General features: G+C 40.2%; 2 protein-coding genes and 1 long non-coding RNA gene across 3 annotated transcripts; 2 read left to right on the forward strand and 1 right to left on the reverse strand.

Annotated features, from left to right (window-relative positions):
• Nucleotides 1–159: 159 nt before the first annotated feature.
• On the reverse strand, nucleotides 160–3,507 carry LOC148977034 (uncharacterized). The gene is made up of 7 exons (XM_089117887.1): nucleotides 3,374–3,507; nucleotides 3,232–3,305; nucleotides 2,310–2,431; nucleotides 2,088–2,207; nucleotides 1,962–1,995; nucleotides 1,819–1,869; nucleotides 160–1,708 (listed from the first exon to the last, which is right to left on the reverse strand). The coding sequence occupies exons 2-7, from the start codon at nucleotides 3,281–3,283 to the stop codon at nucleotides 1,626–1,628; spliced, it is 462 nt and encodes a 153-aa protein (XP_088974013.1). The 5' UTR covers nucleotides 3,284–3,305; nucleotides 3,374–3,507; the 3' UTR covers nucleotides 160–1,625.
• Nucleotides 3,395–5,656, forward strand: cd83 (CD83 molecule). Its single transcript, XM_039651570.2, has 5 exons — nucleotides 3,395–3,529; nucleotides 3,608–3,723; nucleotides 4,039–4,267; nucleotides 4,459–4,565; nucleotides 4,662–5,656. Exons 1-5 carry the CDS (start codon nucleotides 3,487–3,489, stop codon nucleotides 4,794–4,796), a joined length of 630 nt encoding a protein of 209 aa, XP_039507504.2. The 5' UTR covers nucleotides 3,395–3,486; the 3' UTR covers nucleotides 4,797–5,656.
• A 15,920-nt stretch (nucleotides 5,657–21,576) lies between these two features.
• LOC120463552 (uncharacterized) lies at nucleotides 21,577–27,200 on the forward strand. The gene is made up of 6 exons (XR_005618528.2): nucleotides 21,577–21,663; nucleotides 22,158–22,212; nucleotides 22,718–22,847; nucleotides 23,150–23,195; nucleotides 23,323–23,481; nucleotides 25,273–27,200. It is a non-coding gene; the product is annotated as an uncharacterized LOC120463552 (long non-coding RNA).
• Nucleotides 27,201–27,842: the final 642 nt, after the last annotated feature.

Consider the following 27,842-nt stretch of genomic DNA (forward strand, 5'->3'; position numbering starts at 1 on the left):
AAGTAGTATTGGTACATGTGACTTACCATTGTGTTTGATTTGGTTATTAAGGTCTTGTTTTTACTATAGTGGCCTTAAATATGGTTTGTATACTTTAAACACAATTAAAAACATTTATATGAATCTTCAGTTTTTAAAAAAAGCAGCATTTATTTAAAAAAAAAAAAAAACAGGATTAGCAGCAAAACATACAATCCATCAGAGGTAGATATAAAGCAAAGAAAATACAAAAATAGTTGAATTAATAATTAATTAATAATAATAAAAAAATATATGTAATGCTGTATAATTTTTTTATTGTCAGCATGATATAGGGGGGACATCAAACCCAAATGAAGTGTTTTCATGTGTCGCCATTTACACAGCTATTTGTATAAAAAAAAAGTACATAAAGTATTTCGATTTATTAATACTGCTGGCAACATTTCATGGGCAGCATAATATAGAATTGTGCACCTTGGGGAGACTTCAAACCCAAATGATGTGTTTTCATGTGTCTCCATTTACACAAACTTTTATGTACACATTTGAGTGTTTATTTTAATTTTTTTATATAATTTTATTTTAATATCTCAAGTTAAACTAAATGAAAATGAGAAATGTTCCAACAAGCTAAAGTGAAATGTGTAAAAAATTGTTATGGTTTTAGTTTACTACAATAACACTAGACAAACCATATATAAAGTGGATGTTCTATTCCTATTAGGGATGCACCGATGTATTGGGCAAAAATTGGTAATGGCCGATTATATCCGGTCAATCAAAAGGGGGCGGAAAAAAAATATTTTGTGTGAAGAAAATGTCTCCTCTTAAATTTAGGGCTGCCTATGTGATACTAGCCTCAGCCTCAGACATCACGCCCACAAACTGTTGTCTGAACGTCTGATGCATGAGACACTTTTATGGAAACACTTTGAGGTCATGGTCTGATTGGTTGAATTCTACGGGATGTGTGGGAGACACGCATGTCACGTTCTTTAATGGTCCGAATGGAAACTAATGCTGTAATGCCAAAACCCCTCGTGGAAGAAGAATGCCGTGGTGTTTTTCTGTGACAATGAACGCTTTCCAGGATCCACTAAATTCTGGATTTTAAAAAAGTATGTGAAGTTCACAGCTTCATTGTTGAAATGTCTCATGTCATCGCTCAATCTGTGTTTCAACCACGGAAAGACTTCAATAAACCAGCATGTGAGTAAAATGTCAGTTAATGTTGCGTTTACCTTTGGAAAGTTATTAAAATTACTGTTACAATTTGATAGTTAGCAATAAATAATAATAAAAAAAATGGAAGAGAAGCTTATTTACTGTTAATTATTATAAATTTGCCAATAGGACAAGTGTTTGTCCCTTATGTGCAAATGTGTTATACAAACATTTCAGTTTTTAATTGAGAGTAATTATTATATCTAAAAATAAATAGCCTTACATTTTAAAATAAATTTTAAACTCTATATACATTAATGTACCAAATGAGAGGGTTCCCTGTACAGTTTACAGCATTAGTTGGGAGAGAATTTCTTTCCTATAGAGAATCAAACTATATCCATATCGTATAATCAGAACTGGAAGTATCGGTGCATCGCTAATTCCTATGCTATGAAGCGTTCTCTTCCTCCAATATCTTAGTGAGTGTTTTGATTGCATCCAGCATATAGTAGATATGCAATTATGGTTATGACCAGCAAGGCAATGGACAGGAAAATACCTACAAAAATGAATACAAAAAGAGATAAACAAACAGAGAAATCCTCTTAAATGACAGAACTGTTGACTGTAGTACCCCTCAACCCACACACACATTCTGTTTTTTCTTACCAATGTGACCTCTCTTCGCAGGTTTGTCCAGTGATTGAGGAACCCTTATGCCTAAAACGAAACAACAACAAATGTGTTAAAGCATTAACTTGTCACATACTTGTTATAACTTGTCATATATTATTGGCAGAAAATAAACTTACCATAAAAATGCACACGGTGTTCAGTCAAATCATCCTTAACAATGTAAAGAGACAGATTAGGTTAATGTGCTATTCAAATGCAGATTCTTAAAAGACATGCCCTGTAGTGCACAGAAAATGACTCACTTGTGTGCATATTACAGACAGGGTGATATTGACACATTCAGTCAATGTGATCCTACCAACGACCAACTCTTTGCATGGACTGTGACACCCCAAGGTGGATCTTAAATACGTCCCAATGGACTAAGGGAAACAGCATGAAAGTCAGTAAGTTTCAGAGTATATTACATACGTATTCTCTATATATCTATTACTTCATTTCAATCAATTCTTTATTATACTCACAAGTTCCTGTGCAGACCAATACTGATCACAGTATGGGTGCTTCTTCGCATATTCAGATTCTGCATGGTGTAAATCTTCCGTGCAGGTGTACTTTTGTGTTGTCTCTGTGACTATAGTCGAGACTGCGGATAGATAGATAGATAGATAGATAGATAGATAGATAGATAGATAGATAGATAGATAGATAGATAGATAGATAGATAGATAGATAGATAGATAGATAGATAGATAGATAGATAGATAGATAGATAGATAGATAGATAGATAGATAGATAGATAGATAGATAGATAGATAGATAGATAGATCAGAAACAGATGACATCATGATAGATATGGATAGTCCATGCAATATTTGGTTAGCTGAAAAATTACTATAAGTTAAATACATACCAGAAAACAATCATGATGAGAAGTGTTAAAAGATAACTCGCTCTCTTTTATTTCGGCACGTGATTTGAAATTGCCGTGTGAGTAATTGCGTAATATGGGGAGAATCCCAGAGGGGGTTTCCCAGTTAATCTTTAACTGTCTAGCAAACCTTTTGTTTTATAATTATTATTTTTTTTATTAATTGCGTATATGAACACATATTTTAACCAGATTGCATTGTTAAATCAACCTTTTGAAGAAGCTTATAAGTTACAGCGTTTCTCAAAGAACTGCCGCAAGCACAATTCAGAAAACATTACACGTGCAGGTATAACGTTAATTATAATAATAATAATAATAATAATAATAATAATAATATGAACAACACCAAGCATTGTCCGTTCGTGTCTATATCAGGCTCACTGCAACGGACTGACTGTAAATAAACGCTACGTCATTTGTCATCGCACATGTTTTGCATAACTTCAAGTCTCAGCAATTTATATCGAGAATAAATGTGAAGATGGCATTTTGTATTTAAAATAGATCTTACCAGGCCAACAAAAAAACGATAGCGATATCACGAAAACTTTGATCCGAATCATCGCTTGAGTCTAGCAGGTGTCACTGCAACAATGAAAGTAAGTTAAACTGTTTACAATCACACCATCACATCGGTTCCGGGTTTCACCTACTTTATCTTTAGTGGAGTTCAGTCGCGTGTGGGATTTTCCAACTTCCCCAAAAGCAAGCGCTATATATAAACCATGTCGACAGTGTCTCGACACCGACCAAGATATCCAGAACCATGCAGTACTTCTCGGAAATCATCGTATGTCTTGTAACTTTAGGTAAGACTCCACCCGTATTCCTGCGAATGTTTTCACGCAGACTCTGATCCAGGTTGACATGAGGTGTTTTATTTGCAGCTGTGGCGGAGGGTGTACGGCATGAGATTCGCACTGTCATTGGCGAGGACGTCCAGTTGCCTTGTGCTGCGAAATCAAAGGCGGGTGTCCAGTACCGCTCGGTGACATGGTACAAGGTAAAGTTCAACATTTGTATACTTTTCTGAGAACCTTGCTTTCCCCCTATCATCTTTTGTTTACTAGATGAATTCGTTTTGCTTCAGTAACCACTAAAACTATCTAGATGACAGCTATGACATTTTCAGTGATTAATATTAATATTTAAATTGTCTTCATGTAGGCTATTCAGTACTTTTTGCTTTTACATTTTTGTCAGGGTACTTCATACAAATTAGGCTAGTCCCTATATGTTCTAGCTACTTGAGATATGTTCAGTGTTGTTTTAAATGAAGATGTTGTTTAGCTTATTGAATTAAACTTCTGTTTTACAGATTATTGAAGGGCCTCCCCGAATGATAACCGGTCTTGTAAGACTAACTAAAAACAATGGCAAAGTGGAAAAATACAATGGTGTCAAACGAGAGGTTGACCTGCTCGAGAGAACACAGAGCCTTCTTCTGTCTAATGTAACTGAACAAGACAGTGGAATATATAACTGCTTTCTGTCTGCTCCTCTTGGCCATCAGAACCAGGAAGGCGAAATCGTTCTGAAGGTCTATGGTAAGTGTGGGGATTTTTAATGGCCACAAAAATGAATTTATACTCTTAAGCTTAAAAACATATTTTTATGAGTGTACTAGCTCATTAATTAAAGCTTTGATTCATCTAAAAGCAATAATAACAGCAATAGCAAATGAATGATGAAAGTGGGCAAACTAACAGTCTGATGTTGATGTGTTTTGTATTTTTAGAGCATCTTACAGTTGAGCAAATGGAATTTAATAAAAGTGATACAATTTATGTGGTTGTGGCCGTCACAGTCCTCGGTGTGGCACTCCTGATGCTTTGCTTAAGCTATGTAAGTAATTTATTAATTAATAGCCTATATAAACTAAAGGAGATAATTTGAGGCATGTATTTTTTAAGGTATTTACCAAAGACATGTTTACCACAGGTTTGTTTAAGGAATGTATTCCAAAGCAACAAGAAGCTCTCAAAAGACTCTTTGCTGAAAATGCCCCATCAAGGAAGGAACTTGATTGTCACCAAGCATTTGGATTGCAAAACTTTGCCTATAATGTTTGTGTGATGGTAAACCATGGAGTACATGGGGCAGTGCTCAGTAGAAGTCAAACAAAGCTCTGCGCACAAGATGCCGACAGTCGATAGAGCTTGTGTTGAAGAAGACCACCCACAGAAGCACAGGAATTGGCATGTTGGTTTTAGGGAAACTTGCTTGCTAAGCTGGTAGATGGTCAAAGAGAGACAAATGCAAGGACAAAGGTTTCAGCATCAACATCTTTTGAAAACTGCATCTCTAAACTAAGTAGTCACTTATTAGTCACAGTAGTCACAGTACCAGCTTGACTCAACTTACCTGGATTCGACTCGCTTTTGTTTGGTTTTCCACTGTGTAAAAGTACCTATATATCTGTACCTGCTTTCGGGTACTTTTTTCACATCACCTCTGGTGAGGTTCTGAGCGAGCTGAGGCAATACTAAAATGTGACGTGATGACACTGCAGACTGCTGATTGGTCAGAGAGAATCGTCACTATTCACTGTCATCATTGCATGCGCCAGACGGAGGATCCTGAATAACCCTGCCATTTTGAAATAGTTTGGCCAGAGATTGCGTGATATACTACTATTATGGCAACTCGTAAGAACTCATGGCAGTTTCCTGCTATGACGACCATGTATTATTGTGGAGGTACTATCTGTAATGGAAAACGGAGCGAGAGGCGACAGAGCATGTTTGCATGCTATGCGATCAATGTTAACTAACACGAGTGTAATGTTAATTAACACAGGTGGAGAGCTCTCAGCAATCAGCCCTCCCCCTGGACAGCACGCCAAATACGCAATATACTTTACTCCCTCTAACTGAATGTAAGAGTAAGCTTGTGAAATGTTATTTGAAATCATGTTTTCAATTATTTCATTCCTATGGAAGTAAAAAAAAAATTATTTATTTATAAATTCATTTTCTTTATTGTATGTTATGTAAGTTATTGTATGTTAATGTGTGTTGAATAAAGTGTGTTAAAAATTATAAAGGTTATTCCTTCTTTATTTGTTGAAGTTAAGCTCGTTGTAAGCTTCTTTAGAAGCTTGTGAGATCACATATTTAAGATCATGTATGAGTTTCTTTCTTCTGCTGAACACAGGAATATATTTTGAAGAATGATTGGAACCAAACAATTGTTTGGCACCATTGACTTCCATAGTAGAAAAAAAAAATACTATGGTGCAAAAGTTCCAATCAATCTTCAAAATAACTTCCATTGTGTTCAGCATAAGAAAGAAACTCATACATGTTTGCAACAAATTGAGGGTGAGTAAATTATGACAGAATTTTCATTTTTGGGTGGAGTATCCCTTTAAATGTTCAATTCTCTCTATACCTTTATAAATATCTTCACAACTTTTACTTGCACTGATATACAGTAGCGAGACTTTCTTTTAGTTGTCCTCTTTCACAAACAGCTATCTTCTTGCTGTGTAAATTTGTTTAAATTCTTAATATTTTTATACTTTTATTTAATAAGTGAATTGCTCTACTTCCCTCGCGAGAAATCAGTTTCAATTAGTTTTGAATGAGTTTCACTCTTTCTCAGCATGTGATTGGGTGTTTACTACATGGTGTCACACATAAACTCCTAAACTCAGGATCAAAGCCTGGTTGGATTGGTATGGTTTTGTCAACTCGAAACTAATCCTGCAACCCTGAGTTTGTTCAACTACCATCATGGTACAGGCCCCAGTAAGCCAGGGCTGGACAGCAACACCTATTAGGGAAACGTCTACAATAAACTAGCACAGGACAAAGGACAAAGGGAGAATGAACAGGAAGGAAATCTGAAGGGTAACAAGGGAGAGCAGGTAAGGCAAATAAACCAATAATCAGGTAAGAAAAGAATGTCGCCAAGACTAGAGACACAGAAAAGCACATGGCACACATACAGAAACAAACAAAAGCCATGTGCAAAAGGCACATGGCAAACAAACATGCAGAAGCCATGTGCTCACACAAACACTCAAGACAGAAGAACTCATGACAAACAAACAGCACTACAAGTCATGCGCTCCATTAGAAAACAACATACAGGACAGAAGAACACATGACAAACCAATGGCACTACAAGTCATGTGCTCCAACAGAAAACAACAACAGAAGAGCTCATGGAAAACACTCTCATCTGCCATGTGCCCAGAAAACAAGACACAAGACAGACAGAAATGCATGGAGCATGGATTTCAAGCCCCCGAAACTGAACCAAGACTAGACCCATGTATCAGGATCCAGACACCATTTCCCAAACACTCAATCCAGAAAACACCCCCAAAGCCATATGCTCACATAAGAACAAGACAAACACATTAACTTTAACATTAACATTAACAAACTAACGCTGCTTTCGGAATTATTAAAAATTTGACATGAACACCCTCTGTACAGTAGTAGTATTTCCCACTGAGAAGCTCAGGATAACTTCGATACCCAAGTCTCGAGTTAGGCGTGCCATAAACTTTAAACAGAGGGGAGAACGATTGCTGCTGTGACTTGTATCCTTTGTTAGTTTTTTCTACAACAGCTACATTGCCTTGACTTGTCGTTAAAATAGTGCATATTAACATATTTAAATAATCTTTTTGAAATGTATTTTAATGTTTATACACAAAATTGCCTGTATTTGACCATGATTCCAGAATAGTCAGCAAGCTTGGTTGATGCAGTGAATTGAACTCTAAATGTACTTTTTTGGCTTTAATAAGATTTCCCAATAGGCAAGAATAAACCAAGGATCAATGATACTGTATGTTTTGGTGTTTAAATTATGTAACTAACTCTTTAGAATGATCATCCTCACGTAGAGTTAGTGTTTTATTTCTATGATAAAAAATCGACAAGTACATGACGAAATCACCCTGGAAGTAAAATGATGTGCAATCAATAAAGACAACAAGGAGACAAGATTCATGGCGCTCTCTAGTGGTTGCCAAACCAATAAGCACTACTATCCTTTCTTATGCAGAACAAGCTGAGAATGTAATAGTTCACATAGCCTACACCTGTACACTGGAACATTTAAAAACAACTCTCAATTCTTTGTATTTAATGTACACATCATTGTCAAGGGGTCCCAAGAAAAATGCTCGCTTTTTTGATCCTCATTTGTAATTAGATGGAATATGAATTATTTATTTTCCAGATTGATCATAACACAATCATATACTTGAGCTGTAAATTCAATCATTTTAAATTGTCTTGAGCATAACCAGACCTGCTTGCCTATTTATCAAGCTCGCTAATGACATTTCTTTATTATATATTATTCGAACACACTAGTGGATGTTATTGATGGTGGTGATGACAGGGTTCCTCAGCCACCTGACTGTAATTGTAAGCGTGCCTGAACATGAAAAATAGACAAACTGCTTTGCCACAACCACTGACCCACAACATAAGAAATTACTTTCACCTCAAACACTCAATTAGCATCGAGATCTTATTTTTTTAAGCTCACATGGAGTGTTTCATTTTTAAAACTGTGTTGGGTCTGACATAATTTTATGGAACAGTAATACGAACCAAACCACATTTTACATAATGCTCCAATGGAAACCTGGCAGTAAGGAAAATGCTAAATGAACTCCCCCTGATTTACATTAACCTTGAATTATTGGATTTGATAATATGATTGGCGCTAAATCAAGTTATTCACCACACCAGTCGTACTTGTGATATCAAATGGCTTGGCTGATATTATTAAGTATGTGTTAAGTAAAAAATATGACTCTTTTTCAGTCAAGCATAGATTTGAAGGAGCGGGTGAACAGAAATAAATAATTAATTTCTTTCTTTATATTATGTGTGTCCCAAATCGTAGCTTACTATTTTGTAGTAACCTGTTATTGTAGTAACCAAATAACAAGAAGAAAAAGTACACTTTAAATATCCACATGCACTTAACCCATTCAGACCCTGTGTCCATTACAAATGGACATCACATGTCAGCCCCCTTTTTTTAACTTCTGGAGCATTTCACCTAGTTTAAAACCTGCAGTCCATGAGATTGGACATTTGTCATCCAATCAAATGCCAGTAAAGTTCTGCATGTAGTAATTTTTATCATGGATAGATGCATTTATATCATGGATAGATGCACTTGTATCATGGATAGATGCACTTTTATGGACTTTCAAAACAGAAACAACCATTTACAGCCAATATAAAGCTTGGAAGGGCCAGGACATTGTTTAATATAACTCTGATTGTTTTCGTCTGTAGGGGAGTTTCACCCCAGGTAACATTTTTCTGAAAGGTAACTTCATTCTAAGACAATCTCTGATAGAAATAGATCAGGCCCAGTATAACCTAATTGCCGTGTTTTTTTTTTTTTTTTTTTTTTTTTTTTTTTTGTTGCTTTTTTTTACATTAGACATAACGCACAACAATAACATGACATCCAAATAACATTCAGCAAATAATAATTTCACAACAAATGAATAAGAAACAAATAAAAATAGGACAGAATTGAAGAAATAAAATAAAAAGGGGGAAAGGACTATCTATTATGTATAATATAATGATTTAAGAGAAAGTTAGAAACCAGTAATTTGTACTACTTAAAGAAAGAAAATAGCATACACATTAATTCACTTTTCAATTAGCTTCAATATTCTTTAGCAAATACAATTGTATCACTAAATTTTTTATCGATACATCTGAGAGACTCAATATACTGAAAACTGAAAATCAGAATTATTCATTTTACTCTTATGAATAGGAAATTTACCTAATAAAATTTTAAGATTTATCATAACATTTACAGAAGCTTTTTTCAAAATATATGATTACATCTTTGGATGTTAATTCACAGTTATAACCAGATGTTTGTCTTTTTTGTTTTTTACATCTTTTTTTACTGGTTTATTTATTTTAAGTAGCCTAATCAAGTTATTTATTTATGCATATATGTATCTTTACATTTCATGGTAGTCTATATGTAGCCTGTGGGTTTGAGACGTTCTGTGTTTATCTCTCTCATCTCCCCCTTTCTCTGTATCATGTCGCTTTCGCTTTCTCCCCGTGTTGCTGCGGTAGCTAATGTGGGTGGGAGTGGTTGGAAATTGAGAGCAGGCAGGTATATAGGCACCTGGGGTCCTCATGCCGGTAGCAAAACATTGTAGCTAGCTGTTAATGGGTCGGAGTGCAGCAGTATTCCGGGGTGCGGTGTTTAGCGCAAGGTATGTCCAAACTATCTGTGTTGTATGACTATAATGGCTATTTGGGTTCAGTGCACTAAGGCGATCTCTTTTTCTTACTACTGGGTTAAGGGATTGCGAGTGACGACCAACAGCGCTATGGTTTGTGTTTATGCTCCCGAAACATGCTGGAATGTTTGGATTGATGAACACAGAGGAGGTACATTTAAATCTAGCTGGGTTAATGCATAGCGCTTGTCTAGTGTTTTGGATTGTAATGGGTTGTTCTGTTCGCCAGCGTTTTTGTGACCCTGGTGAGATTGTGCAGCTGCAAAACACTGTCTGCCCATACGATTGCTAGCCGGCCGGCAGGTATGTAAGGATTATGATTATTATGTGTGTGCGGTAAAAAGGAAAATGTGTGTTTAGTAGCTTTATGTAAATAGCCTGACTGATAATGACTTCATGGTTGGGCGTGTGTGCGTGTGTTTACTAGCTATGTGTAGTCGACTACTGCTTATGAATTGTATGCACACAGAGCACTTAACTGTTTTTTATTTTATTTTAGAAGCTACAGCCAGTCCATTGTCGGCTGCTGTTCTCTTTGAATGTGTATGAACGTGCAGGTGCTGCTTGTTAGACATTTTGTTTGATACTGTTTTTTTTGTTTCTTTTCTTTTTTTCTTTTCCACTAGCCGGTGGGTTGTAAGAGAATTGTGTTGGTGAAACAAAGTGTGACCACCGGCTAGTGTTATTTTTCTTTTTTCTTCTTAGTTTTTGTTGGTGTCTTTCCCTTCCCCAGTAATAGTCTTGGGGTGGATCGGGCCCATAGGAAAGACTAGCGACCAGGTGCTAGCTTAGTTTCCTTCGTGTGGCACCCATTATTGGAACCATTGTGTGTAGTGTAATGCTGTGAGTGTGCACCTCTTAGAAGTGGCTCAAAGAGCATGATTGCTGTGAGTGTGTAAGCGGAGTTTAGGTTTGGCTCTATCGTAAGGGTGTGCTCTAGTTCACGGGTGGTATTGAAACCTAGGCCTGGGTAAACTTGTCCTCCGGTGGCCCGCCCTCCTATGGCTTATCCCTATGTCATGTGATGTATGTTCATGTTATTTATTCACAACCCTAAATGACTCAATTTTAACTTAAAATAAAGATTGTATTTTTTTTGTTAATCCAAGCCTGTGCATGTTTTTTTGTCCCCTTGCTCTGACTAGTCTTGTCTAAGGGGTGGCGTAGTGGTCACTAGTGTAATTATTACTGCCCTTGTGTATGGGGGGGCTACATTTTGGCGTAGTCGGCAGGGTAACATTGAGTCGCTAGGCTAGTCTAACTAAGCAGCACCTGTGTGTGTGTGTGGGGGTGTGTGTCTGTGAGAGAATACGTAAACGTGTATAGAGAACAGCAGCTGGCAGTAACATGAGTGATGGAGAGGAGTCCGTGGGGGAGTTACAGCAGCTGCGACGACGTTTGGAGCAACTCCAGGCTGAGAATGAGAGACTTTCGGGGGGTGGGACAGGGGGCACTGCTGGTAGCAGTGCGACTGGTACCCAGCCTGTCCGACGGGAGCAAGCGCTCTTTATACCTCGAGAGCGGCGGTGCCCAAAGTTTTCTGGCTCTGCGAGTACAGGGTCATTGTCTGTCGAAGAATGGATTGAAGAAGCGAAAAGTTGTATTCGGGCAACACATATGTCTAATTTCGACAAGGCCTTGTTCTTGTTTGATCACCTAGAGGGTGAAGCCCGGAATGAGGTGAAGTACCGACCTGCAGCCACACGTGAAAACCCTGAATCAATAATTGAAGTTTTAAGGGAAGTGTATGGGTGTACTAAGTCATATGTGTATTGGCAACAGCGTTTCTTTAATAGAAAGCAGAAGGACAATGAAAGTTTGTTTGAGTTCTCTCATGCGTTAATGGAAATGTTGGATAAAGTAAAACAGTCAAATGAAGGTGCCATTACAAACCCTGATATTGTGTTGCGAGACCAATTTTGTGAAAATGTCTCTGACCCCATGTTACGAAGGGAACTCAAGAAATTGGTTCGAGCAGATAGCGGGTTGACTCTTCTAGCCATTCGGAAGGAAGCTATAAGGTGGGTGCAGGAGGGTCAGTCCAACCGAGATCGTAGTTACCGCACTCCAGGAGTAAGCAGTGAAGCTCAGGTTGTGTCGCAATGTGTTACCGCCCCCCAGTCATCAGAATTCGCTGAACTAAAAGACTTGGTCCTTAAGCAACAAGCTCAGTTAGATATGCTCGTAAGGCAGTTAGGGCGTCCGAGTAGTAGCTCACAGGGCCCGCCATCACATCGGGGGGGGGGGCGATACAAGCGCGCCCCCAATGGTCAGCCGATTTGTTTGCGGTGTGATCAGCCAGGGCACATAGCCCGTTATTGCCAGGCAGCTCCCTCAACCCACAATAGTAGGTCAGTTCCGCGGTTGCCCCCTGATATACCCCCTAACCTAGCATCAGGCCAAGACAGCCTCCTTAATCATTCGGGAAACTAGTAACTCCCAGTGTGCAGAGCCACACGCTGGGAAGGGATGTGTGCGGCTCATCGCATCCTCAAACATATGAAAAGTTAGTCAACAATTGTCCTGTATTGTCCGTTACCATGGGAGACGTAACAGTTCCCTGTTTGATTGACACTGGGTCAATGGTGACCACCATCACCGAGAGTTTCTTTCAGGAACATTTCCGTCACTTACAAAAGAGAGATTGTAGATGGCTTGGGCTTAAGGCCGCTAATGGGTTAGACATTCCCTATGTTGGTTATCTGGAATTGGATGTGGGGGTATTGGGGCAATGCATTCCGGGGAGGGGAATTTTAATTGTTAAAGACCCAGAGAATAGCACTATTAAAGATCGCAAGCTCAGAACACCCGGGATACTGGGAATGAATGTAATTGGGGAATGTTACCAGGTCCTTTTTAAACAACACGGCTCTCAACTTTTTCACTTCCCTCCTGTGAACTCGGCGGCCCCGGCAGCCCGTCGTGCATTGAGACATTGCGAACAGATCCAGGCCATGGTAAATGCACCGAAGCCATTCAAAGTGAAAGTCCATGGGAAAGAGGCAGTCTGTCTCGAGGCAGGAGCCCTAACTATGGTCCCGGTTACATGCCCCCAGCTTGAGTCTGCAGCCTTTTTGCTAGAGCCTTTGGGCTTTGATGAAGGGCAATTGCCTGAAGGCCTGTTGGTATCTCCTACCCTGGTGCCAGCGAGAAGGGGTTTCGTATATGCCCCTGTAGTGAATGTTGGGAACACAAAAGTATGGTTGCCCCCACGCCACCCTATCGGCACTGTACAAATTGTGGCGGCGGCTTCAACAGGAACCACTGCTTCTATATCAGTCAACCCTCTATGGGAACAGTGTCAAGCTTATGTTTCGACTCAGGGGGTAGTTGAGTGCAGTTTCCCTGAGTTCACGCTGCCAGATTTCCCGGGGTTGACCCAGCAACAGGCTGCTCAGGCTAGGGCCCTCCTTGTCCAGTATAATGATATCTTTTCTCAAGGGGAGGGAGACCTAGGATGCACGTCCTTAATCAGTCATGAGATTCCCCTGTTGGACAATGTTCCTGTTCGGCAGCCATACCGTAGAATTCCACCCTCCCAGTATGAAACGGTAAAGGCACACATCCAACAGCTCTTAGACAGTAAAGTCATCAGAGAAAGTAGCAGTCCATACTCTTCCCCAATAGTTTTGGTGACTAAGAAGGATGGGAGTTTGCGCCTCTGTGTCGATTACCGTCAGTTAAATGCGAAGACCCGCCGTGACGCATATCCCCTCCCTCGTATAGAAGAATCATTGGATGCACTGTCAGGAGCGAAATGGTTTTCCACCTTGGACCTTGCAAGTGGATACAATCAGGTTCCAATGGTGGAGCAAGATAAAGCAAAGACTGCCTTCTGTACCCCCTTTGGCCTGTTTGAGTTTAACAGAATGGCCTTCGGACTGTGTAATGCACCTGGAACGTTCCAGCGTTTGATGGAGCGTATGTTCGGTGATTGCAGATACCAGTCCGTTCTACTCTACCTAGACGATGTGATCGTCTTTTCTACCACTGTTCAGCAGCATCTGGAAAGACTTGGAGAGGTGTTTTCCCGGTTGCAAAAACATGGGCTAAAAGTAAAACTGACAAAATGCCACTTCTTCCAACACCAGGTCAGTTACCTGGGGCATGTGGTCTCGGCTGAGGGAGTTGCTACGGATCCCGCCAAGATAGAGGTGGTCAAGGACTGGAGACGTCCTAGACACCTGGCTGAATTACGATCTTTCCTCGGTTTCGCAAGCTATTATCGGCGCTTCGTGGAGGGATTTTCAAAGTTAGCAGCCCCACTTCACCAACTGGTAAGCAGACTCAGCGGACCCCAAAGGAAGGGAAAGACTCCCCCAGTTCCCCTGGGATTGGCATGGGACGAAGGATGTGACCGAGCATTTCTGTCTCTGAAGGAGCGACTTACCACAGCTCCAGTGCTGGCTTATGCCGATTTTCAGAAGCCCTTCATCTTGGAGGTGGACGCCAGTCATGGAGGCCTTGGTGCGGTCCTCTCCCAAGAGCATGAAGGGAAGGTGCGACCAGTTGCATTTGCCAGTCGGGGACTCAGAGCTGCTGAAAGGAATATGGAGAATTATAGCTCCATGAAGTTGGAACTACTTGCAGTAAAGTGGGCCGTAACTGAAAAGTTCCGTGAATATTTGCTGGGGAACCAGTTTTCAATTGTCACTGACAACAACCCCCTGTGCCATCTGCTCACAGCGAAGCTGGGCGCAACCGAGCAGCGGTGGGCTTCTCAGCTGGCGTCATTCAATTTTACTCTCAGGTATCGGCCGGGCAGGAGCAATCAGAATGCGGATGCTCTTTCCCGTCAGTACCTGGAACGTTTCACTGTCGGGACGGAGGTCCCCGCATTGGGCCCATTGACCAGTCTTGGTCGGACGTCTGCTATTGAGGGCCAATGCAAGGAGGTGGTGGCCTTACCGGGGCGGACACCTCAGGATCTCAGTTTGCTTCAGGAAGCTGACCCAGTCATTGGACCTGTGAAGAAGTACTATCAAGAAGGTCGACGGCCAGGTGCAACGGAGCGTGAAGTGTTGTCTAAATCCAGCCGAGCCCTGCTCCGACACTGGGACCGCCTGGTCGACAAGGAAGGGGTTCTTTATCGCCTGATTCATGCAACAGGGGGAGGTCCGGAGATGCTCCAGCTATTGCTGCCCCAGTGCCTGCAAGCAGAAGTTCTACGGAGTGTCCACGATGAGCAAGGGCACCAAGGCACAGAAAGGACACTCCAGCTACTCCGGAGTCGATGTTTTTGGCCCAGTATGACTAAAGATGCTGAACAGTGGTGTCATCAGTGCCAGCGATGCGTGGTGGGGAAGGCTGTCCAGCCCAAAGTCCGTACATATTGGACCACGATGCAAGCCACTCGACCAAATGAAATCTTGGCTTTGGACTTCACTTTGCTAGAGCCAGCTAGTGATGGACGAGAGAATGTCCTGATTCTCACCGACATATTTACCAAGTACTCACAGGCTGTCCCTACTAAGGATCAAAAAGCACCCACGGTGGCCAGGGCTTTGGTGCAGCAATGGTTTCATAGGTTCGGTCCCCCAGCTCGCATACATTCTGACCGGGGACGAAACTTTGAGAGTCTCCTGATTAGGCAATTGTGTCAGATGTACGGTATTCAAAAGAGCCGCACCACTCCGTACCACCCTCAAGGTAATGCCCAATGCGAGCGGTTCAACCGCACACTCCACGACTTGCTGCGCACCCTTCCAGAGACAGAGAAGCGTCGATGGCCACACCATCTGCCCCAGCTCACCTTTGCCTATAATGTCACCCCTCACCAGACCACAGGGCATACTCCATATTATTTGATGTTTGGCCACCATCCAAGATTGCCGGTTGATTTTCTGCTCGGTACTAGGGAGGCTGTCCTAGACACCAACACCCTAGAAGAGTGGGTGGAAAAACACCAGCAAAGTGTCAGGATGGCTCATGAACATGTTAGACAGAGAACAGAAGAACTGGCCTTCAGGCGGAATCAGAGCCATAATGATCAGGTGAACGATGCCGGCTTCCAAGAAGGGGATTTGATCTATCTGCGGAATCACCCCTATGGGAGAAATAAAATCCAGGACTACTGGAACTCTGTAGCTTATAGAGTTGTGAGTTGCCCTTCTGGGGCAGGAGCGGTATATACAGTGACCCCTGCGGATACGGGTGGGTCTGTCCGGCAGGTGCATCGCTCCGAGATGCGCGCCGTCCCTGCGGGATTGAGGCCCAGACCTGAGAGTTTGCCTGACCCAGCTCGGGAAGAGGACACTCCCAAAGGCCCTCCTGTTAGTGACGATGGCTATGCCCGGGATGTGATCATTTGGTATGAGGAGGAACAAGAGCCTCAAGCTGCACCCGTTTCAACCGGCACCTCAGCGTTGGAGGAAGTTGATATTGAAGATACAGCGGAGGTGCCTGAGGACAGCAATGTGGCCATGCGCCGATCAGTGAGGTCTACGGCAGGGCAACATTCCAATCCTTACCACCTACCCAGGTCAACTGGGGGTGTGGAATATAGTCGAGCAGAAATAGAGGATGAAGACTCCCGGAGATGAGGTGTCATCGTCGGGCCGCCGATTCATTTGGAGGGGGTGGATTGTAGCCTGTGGGTTTGAGACGTTCTGTGTTTATCTCTCTCATCTCCCCCTTTCTCTGTATCATGTCGCTTTCGCTTTCTCCCCGTGTTGCTGCGGTAGCTAATGTGGGTGGGAGTGGTTGGAAATTGAGAGCAGGCAGGTATATAGGCACCTGGGGTCCTCATGCCGGTAGCAAAACATTGTAGCTAGCTGTTAATGGGTCGGAGTGCAGCAGTATTCCGGGGTGCGGTGTTTAGCGCAAGGTATGTCCAAACTATCTGTGTTGTATGACTATAATGGCTATTTGGGTTCAGTGCACTAAGGCGATCTCTTTTTCTTACTACTGGGTTAAGGGATTGCGAGTGACGACCAACAGCGCTATGGTTTGTGTTTATGCTCCCGAAACATGCTGGAATGTTTGGATTGATGAACACAGAGGAGGTACATTTAAATCTAGCTGGGTTAATGCATAGCGCTTGTCTAGTGTTTTGGATTGTAATGGGTTGTTCTGTTCGCCAGCGTTTTTGTGACCCTGGTGAGATTGTGCAGCTGCAAAACACTGTCTGCCCATACGATTGCTAGCCGGCCGGCAGGTATGTAAGGATTATGATTATTATGTGTGTGCGGTAAAAAGGAAAATGTGTGTTTAGTAGCTTTATGTAAATAGCCTGACTGATAATGACTTCATGGTTGGGCGTGTGTGCGTGTGTTTACTAGCTATGTGTAGTCGACTACTGCTTATGAATTGTATGCACACAGAGCACTTAACTGTTTTTTATTTTATTTTAGAAGCTACAGCCAGTCCATTGTCGGCTGCTGTTCTCTTTGAATGTGTATGAACGTGCAGGTGCTGCTTGTTAGACATTTTGTTTGATACTGTTTTTTTGTTTCTTTTCTTTTTTTCTTTTCCACTAGCCGGTGGGTTGTAAGAGAATTGTGTTGGTGAAACAAAGTGTGACCACCGGCTAGTGTTATTTTTCTTTTTTCTTCTTAGTTTTTGTTGGTGTCTTTCCCTTCCCCAGTAATAGTCTTGGGGTGGATCGGGCCCATAGGAAAGACTAGCGACCAGGTGCTAGCTTAGTTTCCTTCGTGTGGCACCCATTATTGGAACCATTGTGTGTAGTGTAATGCTGTGAGTGTGCACCTCTTAGAAGTGGCTCAAAGAGCATGATTGCTGTGAGTGTGTAAGCGGAGTTTAGGTTTGGCTCTATCGTAAGGGTGTGCTCTAGTTCACGGGTGGTATTGAAACCTAGGCCTGGGTAAACTTGTCCTCCGGTGGCCCGCCCTCCTATGGCTTATCCCTATGTCATGTGATGTATGTTCATGTTATTTATTCACAACCCTAAATGACTCAATTTTAACTTAAAATAAAGATTGTATTTTTTTTGTTAATCCAAGCCTGTGCATGTTTTTTTGTCCCCTTGCTCTGACTAGTCTTGTCTAAGGGGTGGCGTAGTGGTCACTAGTGTAATTATTACTGCCCTTGTGTATGGGGGGGCTACATATATTATGTCTATCCACCTTATTCCTAATATAAAAAGAACTAAACAGCAGCAGAAAAGTCAAGGACAGCCGCTTTGGATTTAAACCAGAGTCAAAAACCAGTGAACGTAATTCTGATTGGCTGAGGCAGCATATCATCATAATCCAACCAGTAACGTCAGCCACTCTGATTGGCCGAGGCAACATGTCAGGCATGTCTTTCAAGCAGAAAGTAACGCCACAGATATTGAGAAGGGTCTGACTGCAGAGCCGCAGAGCCGCAGTTTTACCCCAGCAGTTTCACCCCAGCAGTTTTACCCCGCGCATGCGCAGTTTCACTATAGCAGTTTTATCCGCTCGTTTTGATTAAGTTATTAAATTGTCTTCACTGCAGTCAGTTCAGCAGTGCTGTTGGACAAATCATTCTTTTATTTAACATTTTGTCGCAGGAAACTTGCTATAACAGCAGCACCAGGCCGTTGGATCAAAATGAAAAAAACAAAAACAAAAAACAAAACAAAGTAAGGGTATTTTGTTGTCTTGTTTTCGGGACACTTTAACGTCCTGGTTGATTTCTTTGTTTTTCGAAATGCAATTTGCCATTTCAGCATATCTCCCATCAACTCGATATGACATCCTGTCGGGTCTTCATGATTATGGTAAGTTATTGGACTTTTATCAGTCTGTCTCCACTCTGTTATCAAAAATATATTGTAAAATGAATGTTTCAGTATGCTTTACACATCGTATTGAATGAACCCGTTGATTTCACTGCTGTAAGTCTTATTTCTACGTTATATTAATATTATTGTTGTTAATAGTATTCATGGAAGTATTGCTTTTTTCTCAGCATGACATTCATGACACAATAAGTGGTGCCTACTTCTCCTCATGGAGAATTTTGTTTCTAGGGTTTAGTTATTATTATTATTTGTCATTTAGCAGACACTATTATCCAGAGTGACTTTTAGTAAACTAACTTTAGGGACAGTCCTTGGTCAGGACTCAGTATTCTGCACAACTTTGTTCTCATTGTTGTCTTTTTGTATTTTGTCAGACATGGAAGGTGGCTTGCACATTGGGCGGAGGCGGTTGGATTGCACATGGCGGTTGGATCTTGCCTCACTGACAGTGAAGTGAGCTTTTGTTGTCAAAGTATTTTGTTTATTTATTTATCTATCCTATTGTCAGTCGCCAATATTCTATACTTAGACTTTCAGGGGACACAGATATCAGTTGGGTTCTTAAAACACACCAAGTCCCATTGTTGCAGGGTTGATCCTTGAAAGACCCTAAAAGACCCCTGTGAACACACATGTGCCCCAAGCCAAATGGTCTAGAGCTAGTCTGATCATTACAGGCATGCACTACTTTTAATATATGTTCTTGCTAAATGTAATGTTGTAGTTTTATAATGCGGTATTAAAAAGGGCTTAAAAGTCTTAACTGGTGGACACCCTGTATTAGGGCAGGGACATTGACCTTTGTTATTTTTGTTTGTTTTTGTAAAATGGATTGATTCAAATAGATGAATTCTTTTGTGCAAATTAGAAGTAAATCAAATCTTAGTTTGGTTCTGCATTGCATATGCATGAAATTATACATTTTATTAAATTAAACATTTTGTAGTGGACAATTGAAATACATTACATCACACTGTGCTCTTCTACAACAGATGAATGGACCAGGAGAAATTGAGTATGGAGTAGGAGCGCTGGAGGGGGACACGACACCACACAATCTTGAGGTATTTTGTAGAGTTCTGCAATGTATATAATATATTTAGAAGTTTTATTTATCTGAAAATATAAAATTGTTGATTGCTGTTAATTTTCAAATATTTTTCATAAAGAATGCCAATATGATGAGCAGCATCAGGAAAGGTGTGGAATGGTTGAAGGACAATCACCCGCTGATGAAGATCAAGTCCTTGCCACCACGCATTGACAGCATGGAGGAGGAAGAAAGCCCTTTCTCCACTACATTCACATTGTGCCACAACTTTGGATGAGGATGATAAATTAAGAGCCCCATTCTATTTTACATTTAAAAACAGAGAGGTCATGCCCTTTTTCATGTCTGAGGTTAAGGACAAAGAAAAATGTAAGAGTGTCATCATTTTAAAACCCTGACATTTAATTATTATTATTTATTTTCTAATTGGTGACAGACTTGCTGTCTGTCTGTCTGTAGCAGTATGTCTGTGTATGTATATTAGAAGGTCTGTCTGTATCAATATGTCTGTCTGTGTATCAATATGTCTGTCTGTCTCAGTGTGTCTTTGTATGTATGTCAGTATGCCTGTCTGTCTGTATCAGTATGTCTGTCTGTATCAGTATGTCTGTGTATGTATATTAGTTTGTCTGTCTGTATCAGTATGTATGGCTGTGTATCAATATGTCTGTCTGTATCACTGTGTATGTGTATCAGTGTGCCTGTCTGTCTGAATCGTATGCCTGTCTGTCTGTATCAGTATGTCTCTCTGGTAATTGAATTGAAATATAATTGTATTCTTGGTAATGTCTCCAAAATTAATAAAATATTTGAAATAATTGTTAATAATTTGTGTTCAAGTCATTTGTTTCATCAGGCAGATTTAATTAATTTAAAGTCCCCGTGAACCGGAAGTTGCAAAAGATTTTTCTCCAGTGCTGTGACGTATTTCCAAGTGAAACGGAATATTGAACAGAGGGCAGGGTTTTACTCTAGCGCTCCTCCTCTCCTTCTCTCGCTCATAGCAAACTAACGGTTTAAGGGGAGTGGTTAAGCGTTTCCCCACCCAAGTTGTGAAACCTACGTCATCAGAAAAAGAAACCGTTCCAGACCGGAAGTAACTTTTCAGATTTTGATTAAAGATTACGAAGGTAAAACATTTTTTAAATATATTTTTACTTGCACGGATTAATTGTTCACCACAAGACTAGTAATATGCGCTAACAAAGTAAATAGGTTCAATTTTGATTTCACGGGGACTTTAAGAATAATTAGACATATATTGATTTAGACTAATAGTTCGCCTTTGAATGTCTAGTCAGAAGTTTGTGTTATACCAGGTATTGAGCAATTAAGTGTGTGTATATATATATATATATATATATATATATATATATATATGTAGGCCAGGCTATTTATTGTTTTGGAGGATACAAGCACTGTTTTATTTCAGTAAAGGAACCTGAAAGCCTGCGAGCAACAGCAAAAAAATAACTAGTAAGCAAAAATAATTGGTAACAAATACTATATAGGTTATTGACACTGCGCGTGCACGGGTAAAACTGTTGAGGTGAAACTGCGCATGTGCGGGGTGAAACTGTGGCTCTGCAGACTAATAAGCAAAAATAATTGGTAAAAATAACCATTAGATCGTTTTAATACTGAACAATTTGCGCGGGTAAAACTGCTATATTGAAACTACGAATGCGCAGATAAAACTGCTTAAAACTGTTGTGGCGAAACTGCGCATGCGCGGGGTAAAACTGCTGGTGTAAAAACTGCGCATGCGCGGGGTAAAACTGCTGGAGTAAAAACTGCGCATGCGCGGGGTAAAACTGCTGGTGTAAAACTGCTGGGGTGAAACTGCGGCTCTGCGGCTCTGAACGCTGTTGAACCCATCGTTTCCTCTAAATTGAAGGTAAGTTCGTCCAGCTTAGTGAATTCTATGTCCATGTGTACTTATAGTGTTTGGTAGTTCAGCGTTATATTTGTCTTAAACTTCACAAACCTGCTGTGGTTACTGCCGCGAATGTTCAAGGGCGTTAGCCTTAACTTCACAGTTTTTTTGTTTTGCGTTAGCTTGCTGCTCTTAATTCTTTTTTTAGTTTCATCTCAATTTGAACAATTTGGGACACTAAACTGTAGGTTCCACGTTGTTATCTGGCTGCAAGCTAGCTACCATTCTTTGCTAGTAATCAAGCTGACTTGTTTTGGGTATTCAATGGGCTAGCCTTTTTCCCAATGCGGTTTTTTTTTCTGAATATCGTCAGAAATTATGAAAAAATAATATGTGCCAGGGTCGTGTATGCTCAAGTGTAGGCTATCTTTGTTTGTAAAACTGCAACACTTAACTGTTGTGTGATGGAGTGAAATCTTTAAGGTGTTTGTTAACCCATTTGTTTGGTCTCTCAGTTGCTGTAAGGAGTGAGGTGTCCTTCCCTGTTAGGAGATAAACCACCTAAACAAGGTAACGTTACGTGTTGTGATCTCATCCTCTTTTCTTTTGAACAGGCCCCAGTCAAATAAACAGTAAAACTAAACTAATTTGGAATAACGTCTGTGTTTACAGATGACTTTGAGAGTAAGACAGTGGCGAAAATGCCAAAGAGATCTGGAACATGGCATGTTATATTCAGTTATAAATGTTCAGTTATAAATGTTTATAAAAGTTATTAAATTGAAATGTTACTAGGTCCAGCGTTCGATCCACCATCAGATCCACCATTATTGTTCGAGGCACACCTTCAAATCCAGACATGATGGGTCACGGCACATACAGTGATGGTGCGAGGCACACAGTCTTCATATCACTGCTATGTTACTTTGAATCTGAATCAGAAAGAGCTTTATTGCCAAGTGTGCTTGCACACACAAGGAATTTGTTTGTATGCTGAGGCTTCCAGTGCACATATACTAACACAACAGGAAACATCTTATTATAAATTATATTAACAAAATTATTTTAATTTCAGGTATAACCATATGGAACTAATAAATCCATGAAGACCGATCCCATAGTGATGCCCCCAGTCCCCCAGCCAGGTCCAGACATGATAAAAGATCACAGCGCAGTGATCTCAGCAGCCCATGGTGACAGGCATGGTGAGTTGCCGGCTGCGTTCACACTACTCTCATTTAGGATTATTTTGCTATTCAGGTGGTAGTTATATTACACTGGCTGCCTGTTAAGCAGTGCACACATTGCTTTGAACAAGAAATCAAGAAATTTAGAATTTTTTTACAATTAAGGCCACAATTTTCATCAAAGTACTTTGCAGTTCAGCAAGTTTTATACATGTACCTCTAATTGTTATAATATTGCAGATTTATTATTTATCATCTTTTAAATCTGTTCAGTTTCATCATTTGATAATAACTTCTAAAACACATTTTTTGTGGTATAGATGGAGTGACTGAGACTGGGAGATTGGCCTTCCCATTGCCTTGGTGGTAAGTATTGAGATATTGGCAGTGGAGAAGACACTTTTAATAGACACCTTCTCTCTTGTGAGCTAGCAAACTTTGCTATTCTAATTAGAGCATTGTAATCCTCACCAAATGTGTTTGTTTATTTCAGTGTTCCAGAAAAAGGTCCTGAATCTACTGGTTGACAACCGCCATCGCCTGAAGGAAACGCAGCCTGCCTCTTCAGCTGTCCCTATAGAGAGGATTGACACCATGGAGGACTGAGTTACAGGAGCATCACCTCTCTGATGCACATGCCTTTGATACCCTGGTAGGTTTTTACAAGTCTGGAAGTAATGGATAGCCTAGAATAAATTAATATATATGTATAGTTCAGATGCAAAAGCCTCTAAGTGCCATTTGAGATTTTCTTCTAGAATGATCATTTTTATCAAGCTCATATGTTTAAGTTATTAATTGACACTTAAATGACAATTAATAGGTAATCTTCATTGGCATTTAAGTGAAATAACTGAACTTAAATATACAAGCTTGATAAAAATGATCATTCTAGAAGAGAATTTCAAATGGCACTTAGAGGCTTTTGCATCTAAACTCTTCATATATATATATTTATAAATATAGACGCTTTCAGCAGTGACAACATAAACAAACGGTACTGCTCATGTGTATTAATCTGGCCCAAACTTAACTTCCGGCAGACTTGCGGAGACAATCCATAACAAGTAAATAACCTAGTAGCTGGTATTTCTTGCCAGTCAAAGAAAATAAATGTTACCTGGCCAAACTGAAATTTGACACTACCAGACCCGTTGAACAAAAATTGGAGACAAAATGTTTTTCTACCGACGTCACGTGTCTGATTTACCGCAGTGTTAAAAAAAAAAAAAAAACTGTGGCGAGCGCAACGGCGGGGTTTGATAAGGTTAACATAGCTCTCCTTATTAGCTAGGCTTCTTACATACTTGCTAACCTTTTTTTAAGGTGGGTCTCCACATTGACAGCATGTTGGATGGATCTGTGCAGCGCTGTTTATGATACTAACCGTTCAATACACAGACTGGTCCGCTGTCATGTGTTTGCGAGAGAGAGAGAGAGAGAGAGCGTGCGAATATGCGCTGCGTGCTGCACGCAACTCTGCAATCAATTACAACTTTTCCCATCTTAAATTGTTAAAAACACAGAAATCAATATGTGGCGGTCAGCGCTGATAATGTGGTGGGCTGCCACTAATAAATGTATGGGAAACACTGTACCGGTTATCACTCAGATAAAAATAGCTAGGCTGTTTTAATACTGCCGTCTCCCTCATAGGAAACTTTGACATTTTTATTTTTAAAAATTGCGTTTGCTCCCTAGGTCAGGTTGCACTCCACAGCTCAACAACCTGCTCATCACCTTAACTTTTAACTTTCACTGCATTTGTAGTCAATGCCATTTTATCCAGTAAACACAGTAATAAACCAACAGAACGGAAGTTAACTTTGGGCCAGCTCATCACCATGGCAACGCGTCTGATGAAAGCGTCTATATATAGAGAGAGAGGGGTTGGACACTGTTCTGGAAGAGGAACGGCTCATAATCCCGCTGGTCACTGTGAAGGACTTCTATCTGTCAATTGGTGCTGTATTTGAATGCAAAATTAGGCCCTCTCCATTCTAACAAATTATTGTGTTGTAAAACCAGGTGTTTCAGTTTCATTGTCCAACCCCTGTATATGTATGTAATATAGTTTGATTTCTCTGGTAGTGTCAATCAACTTTATTATGAACTTATTCCAATTGGTGGGCGTGGGCGGAACACCAAGGACTGTGTCCACAAAGTGTTGGACAACATTTTTTGCTTGTTCTCATTTGCATTCTTTCTGGGCATGTCAGAATAGGTAAAAATGGGGGGGGGGGGAGTCCACAACCAAAGTACAGTCTGCTTAGTCCCCTTTTGAAGACCGCCTAAGTGTTACAGATAACAGTTGTGGAGATGGCTTTGCATTAATCCAGTATTGGTAGTGGATGCAGAGGAATATTTTTGCTTACAAATGTGGGGACTTGGGGCATGATTGCAGATTGCCTTTGCATATATCTAAATCATTTGTCTTTTTCAGCTTTGCAGAAGGGATCATGAAATTCGGTTCCACAGCCACTGAGGAGTACATCAAGCTGAACGTTTCTGAGCACCTCAAGCACACATCACAAAGACTTGGAGGTGGAGGATTGACTACGCCCTGATGAGCCAAGCCTACAGGATTTGAATTAAGAGCTTTAAAGGGATAGTTCACTTTGGAATTAATTTTTGGTATGTTTTAGCTTACCTCAAGGGCATCCAAGATGTAGGTGTCTTTGTTTCCACAGTAGTTTAAATTTTTATGTTTAACGTCAAACCATTCTTGTCTGTCAGTCATATAATGGAAGTCTATGGGGATGTCTTAAAAGACCATGCACAGAGAAGTCCAAATTAAACATGATTTAATGACTTGTAAATGTAAGTACACATTGATGGCCTAAGACACGAAACGAGTGGTTTGTGTGAGAAAATGAACAGTGTGTTTATATATACATATAGATCTGGCCGGAAAGTGCCAGAAGTGATCTCTTGCACGGGTACGTCACTCATTGTTTACACAGAGATTTCGGAAGTTTTACTATGAAGATCTAAACATATTAAGATATATCAAAATCATTGCCATTGCATTTCGTGTATATTGAAATATGCATGTGTTTATATATATATATATATATAAACAATATAAAACTGTTCGTTTTCTCACACAAACCGCTTGTTTCGGGTCTTAGGCCATCAATCTGTACTTAAAGGGATAGTTCACTTTGAAATTAATTTTGGATATGTTTTAGCTTACCTCAAGGGCATCAAAGATGTAGGTGTCTTTGTTTCCACAGTATTTTCAATTTTGATATTTTTCAGTCAAACCGTTGTTGTCTATCAGTCATACACTGGAGGCTAAGGGGGTCCACCAAAAAGCATGCACAGAGAAGTCAAAATTAAATGTGATTTAATGACTCATAAATGTAAGTACACATTAATGGCCTAAGACACGAAACGAGCGTTTTTTGTGAGAAAACGAACAGTATTTATATCGGGGGGTTTTTGCCTTGTGTAATCACAGTGACGTCCAAGTGATCTGAATCAGTTGTGCAATGTCCAACTGAACCGAACTGAATCAGTTCAATGTTACGCTGGAAGTGATCGATTGCATGTGACGTCACTCAATATTTACATCGAGATTTCGTAAGTTTTACCTTTTACTAAACCTATTTAGATATACCGAAATCATCTTCCATTGCTGTTTCCCGTATATCTAAATATGTTTAGTGAAAGGTAAAACTTCTGAAATCTCTATATTAACAAAGAGTGACGTAGGCACGCAAGCGATCACTTCCGGCGCATGCGCAGACCGAAGCGCCCGTGCAGTCAGATCATTTTGTCATGGCTATGATTACAAGAGGTAAAAACGATATAAATACTGTTCGTTTTCTCACACAAACCACTCGTTTCGTGTCTTAGGCCATCAATGTGTACTTACATTTATAAGTCATTAAATCATGTTTAATTTTGACTTCTCTGTGCATGCTTTTTGGTGGACCCCCTTAGCCTCCAGTGTATGCCTGATAGTCAACAACCGTTTGACTGAAAAATGTCAATTTAAAATACTGCAGAAATGGACACCTACATCTTGGATACCCTTGAGGTAAGCTAAAACATATCAAAAATTAATTTCAAAGTGAACTATCCCTTTAAATTACATCCTTATTATTTATTCATAATTCTGCCTCCACTGTGTATTGTGTTTGATATATATGGTGCCCAATTCTGATGCCATTCAGGGCAATTTATTTTTGAATAAAGATGCAATATTGAATTGTGATTTATTTGTAGAACTGTAGTGCTGTGTGTATGTTGTCCCATGTTTCCAGAGGGTGGAGGACATGTTTTCTGTGTTTTGAAGATGTTCTCCTAGCTTTGTACATAGTTGTGTGTTTGTGCTAATAAAGCTATTTCTTTGAATAAACAGCACGTACCTGGCAAATGTTCCTTTTCTCAATAAATTCATGTCCTTGATGGTTATAATAGTTTAGTCCATAGGATAACAATGACATGAATGTACAATATAATAGCATATCATATGAATATATATATAAATATAACTCAGCTTCCTTCCACAGCTGAGATATTGAGATATTTATACTGGCATAAATGCTACGTGGGATCTCAATATCTCAGCTCTGGAAGGGTCTAGAGCCTCCATTTTTTGCACTCAGGTCTAAGTCCCATGGCCCTCTATCAGAATCCAGAGTTTCAAGAAGATTGGAGAAACTTATTTTTTCGCACAAAAAAAAAAACAAAATGAAAGGGGTACCACTGTGGTTTTTTTTTTTTTTTGGGGTCGAAAAAATAAGTTTCTCCAATCTTCTTGAAACTCTGGATTCTGACAGAGGGCCATGGGACTTAGACCTGAGTGCAAAAATGGAGGCTCTAGACCCTTCCAGAGCTGAGATATTGAGATATTTATACTGGCATAAATGCTCCGTGGGATCTCAATATCTCAGCTCTGGAAGGGTCTAGAGTACCACTGTCGGTTTTTTTTTCGGGTCAAAATTTTGACTTCCTCTGATCTTCTTGAAACTCTGGATTATGATAGAGGGCCCTGAGAATTAG

The sequence above is a fragment of the Pimephales promelas genome, chromosome 12 (assembly GCF_988280905.1).
Source record: "Pimephales promelas chromosome 12, fPimPro1.hap1.1, whole genome shotgun sequence".
NCBI classification, from domain to species: Eukaryota; Metazoa; Chordata; class Actinopteri; order Cypriniformes; family Leuciscidae; genus Pimephales; species Pimephales promelas.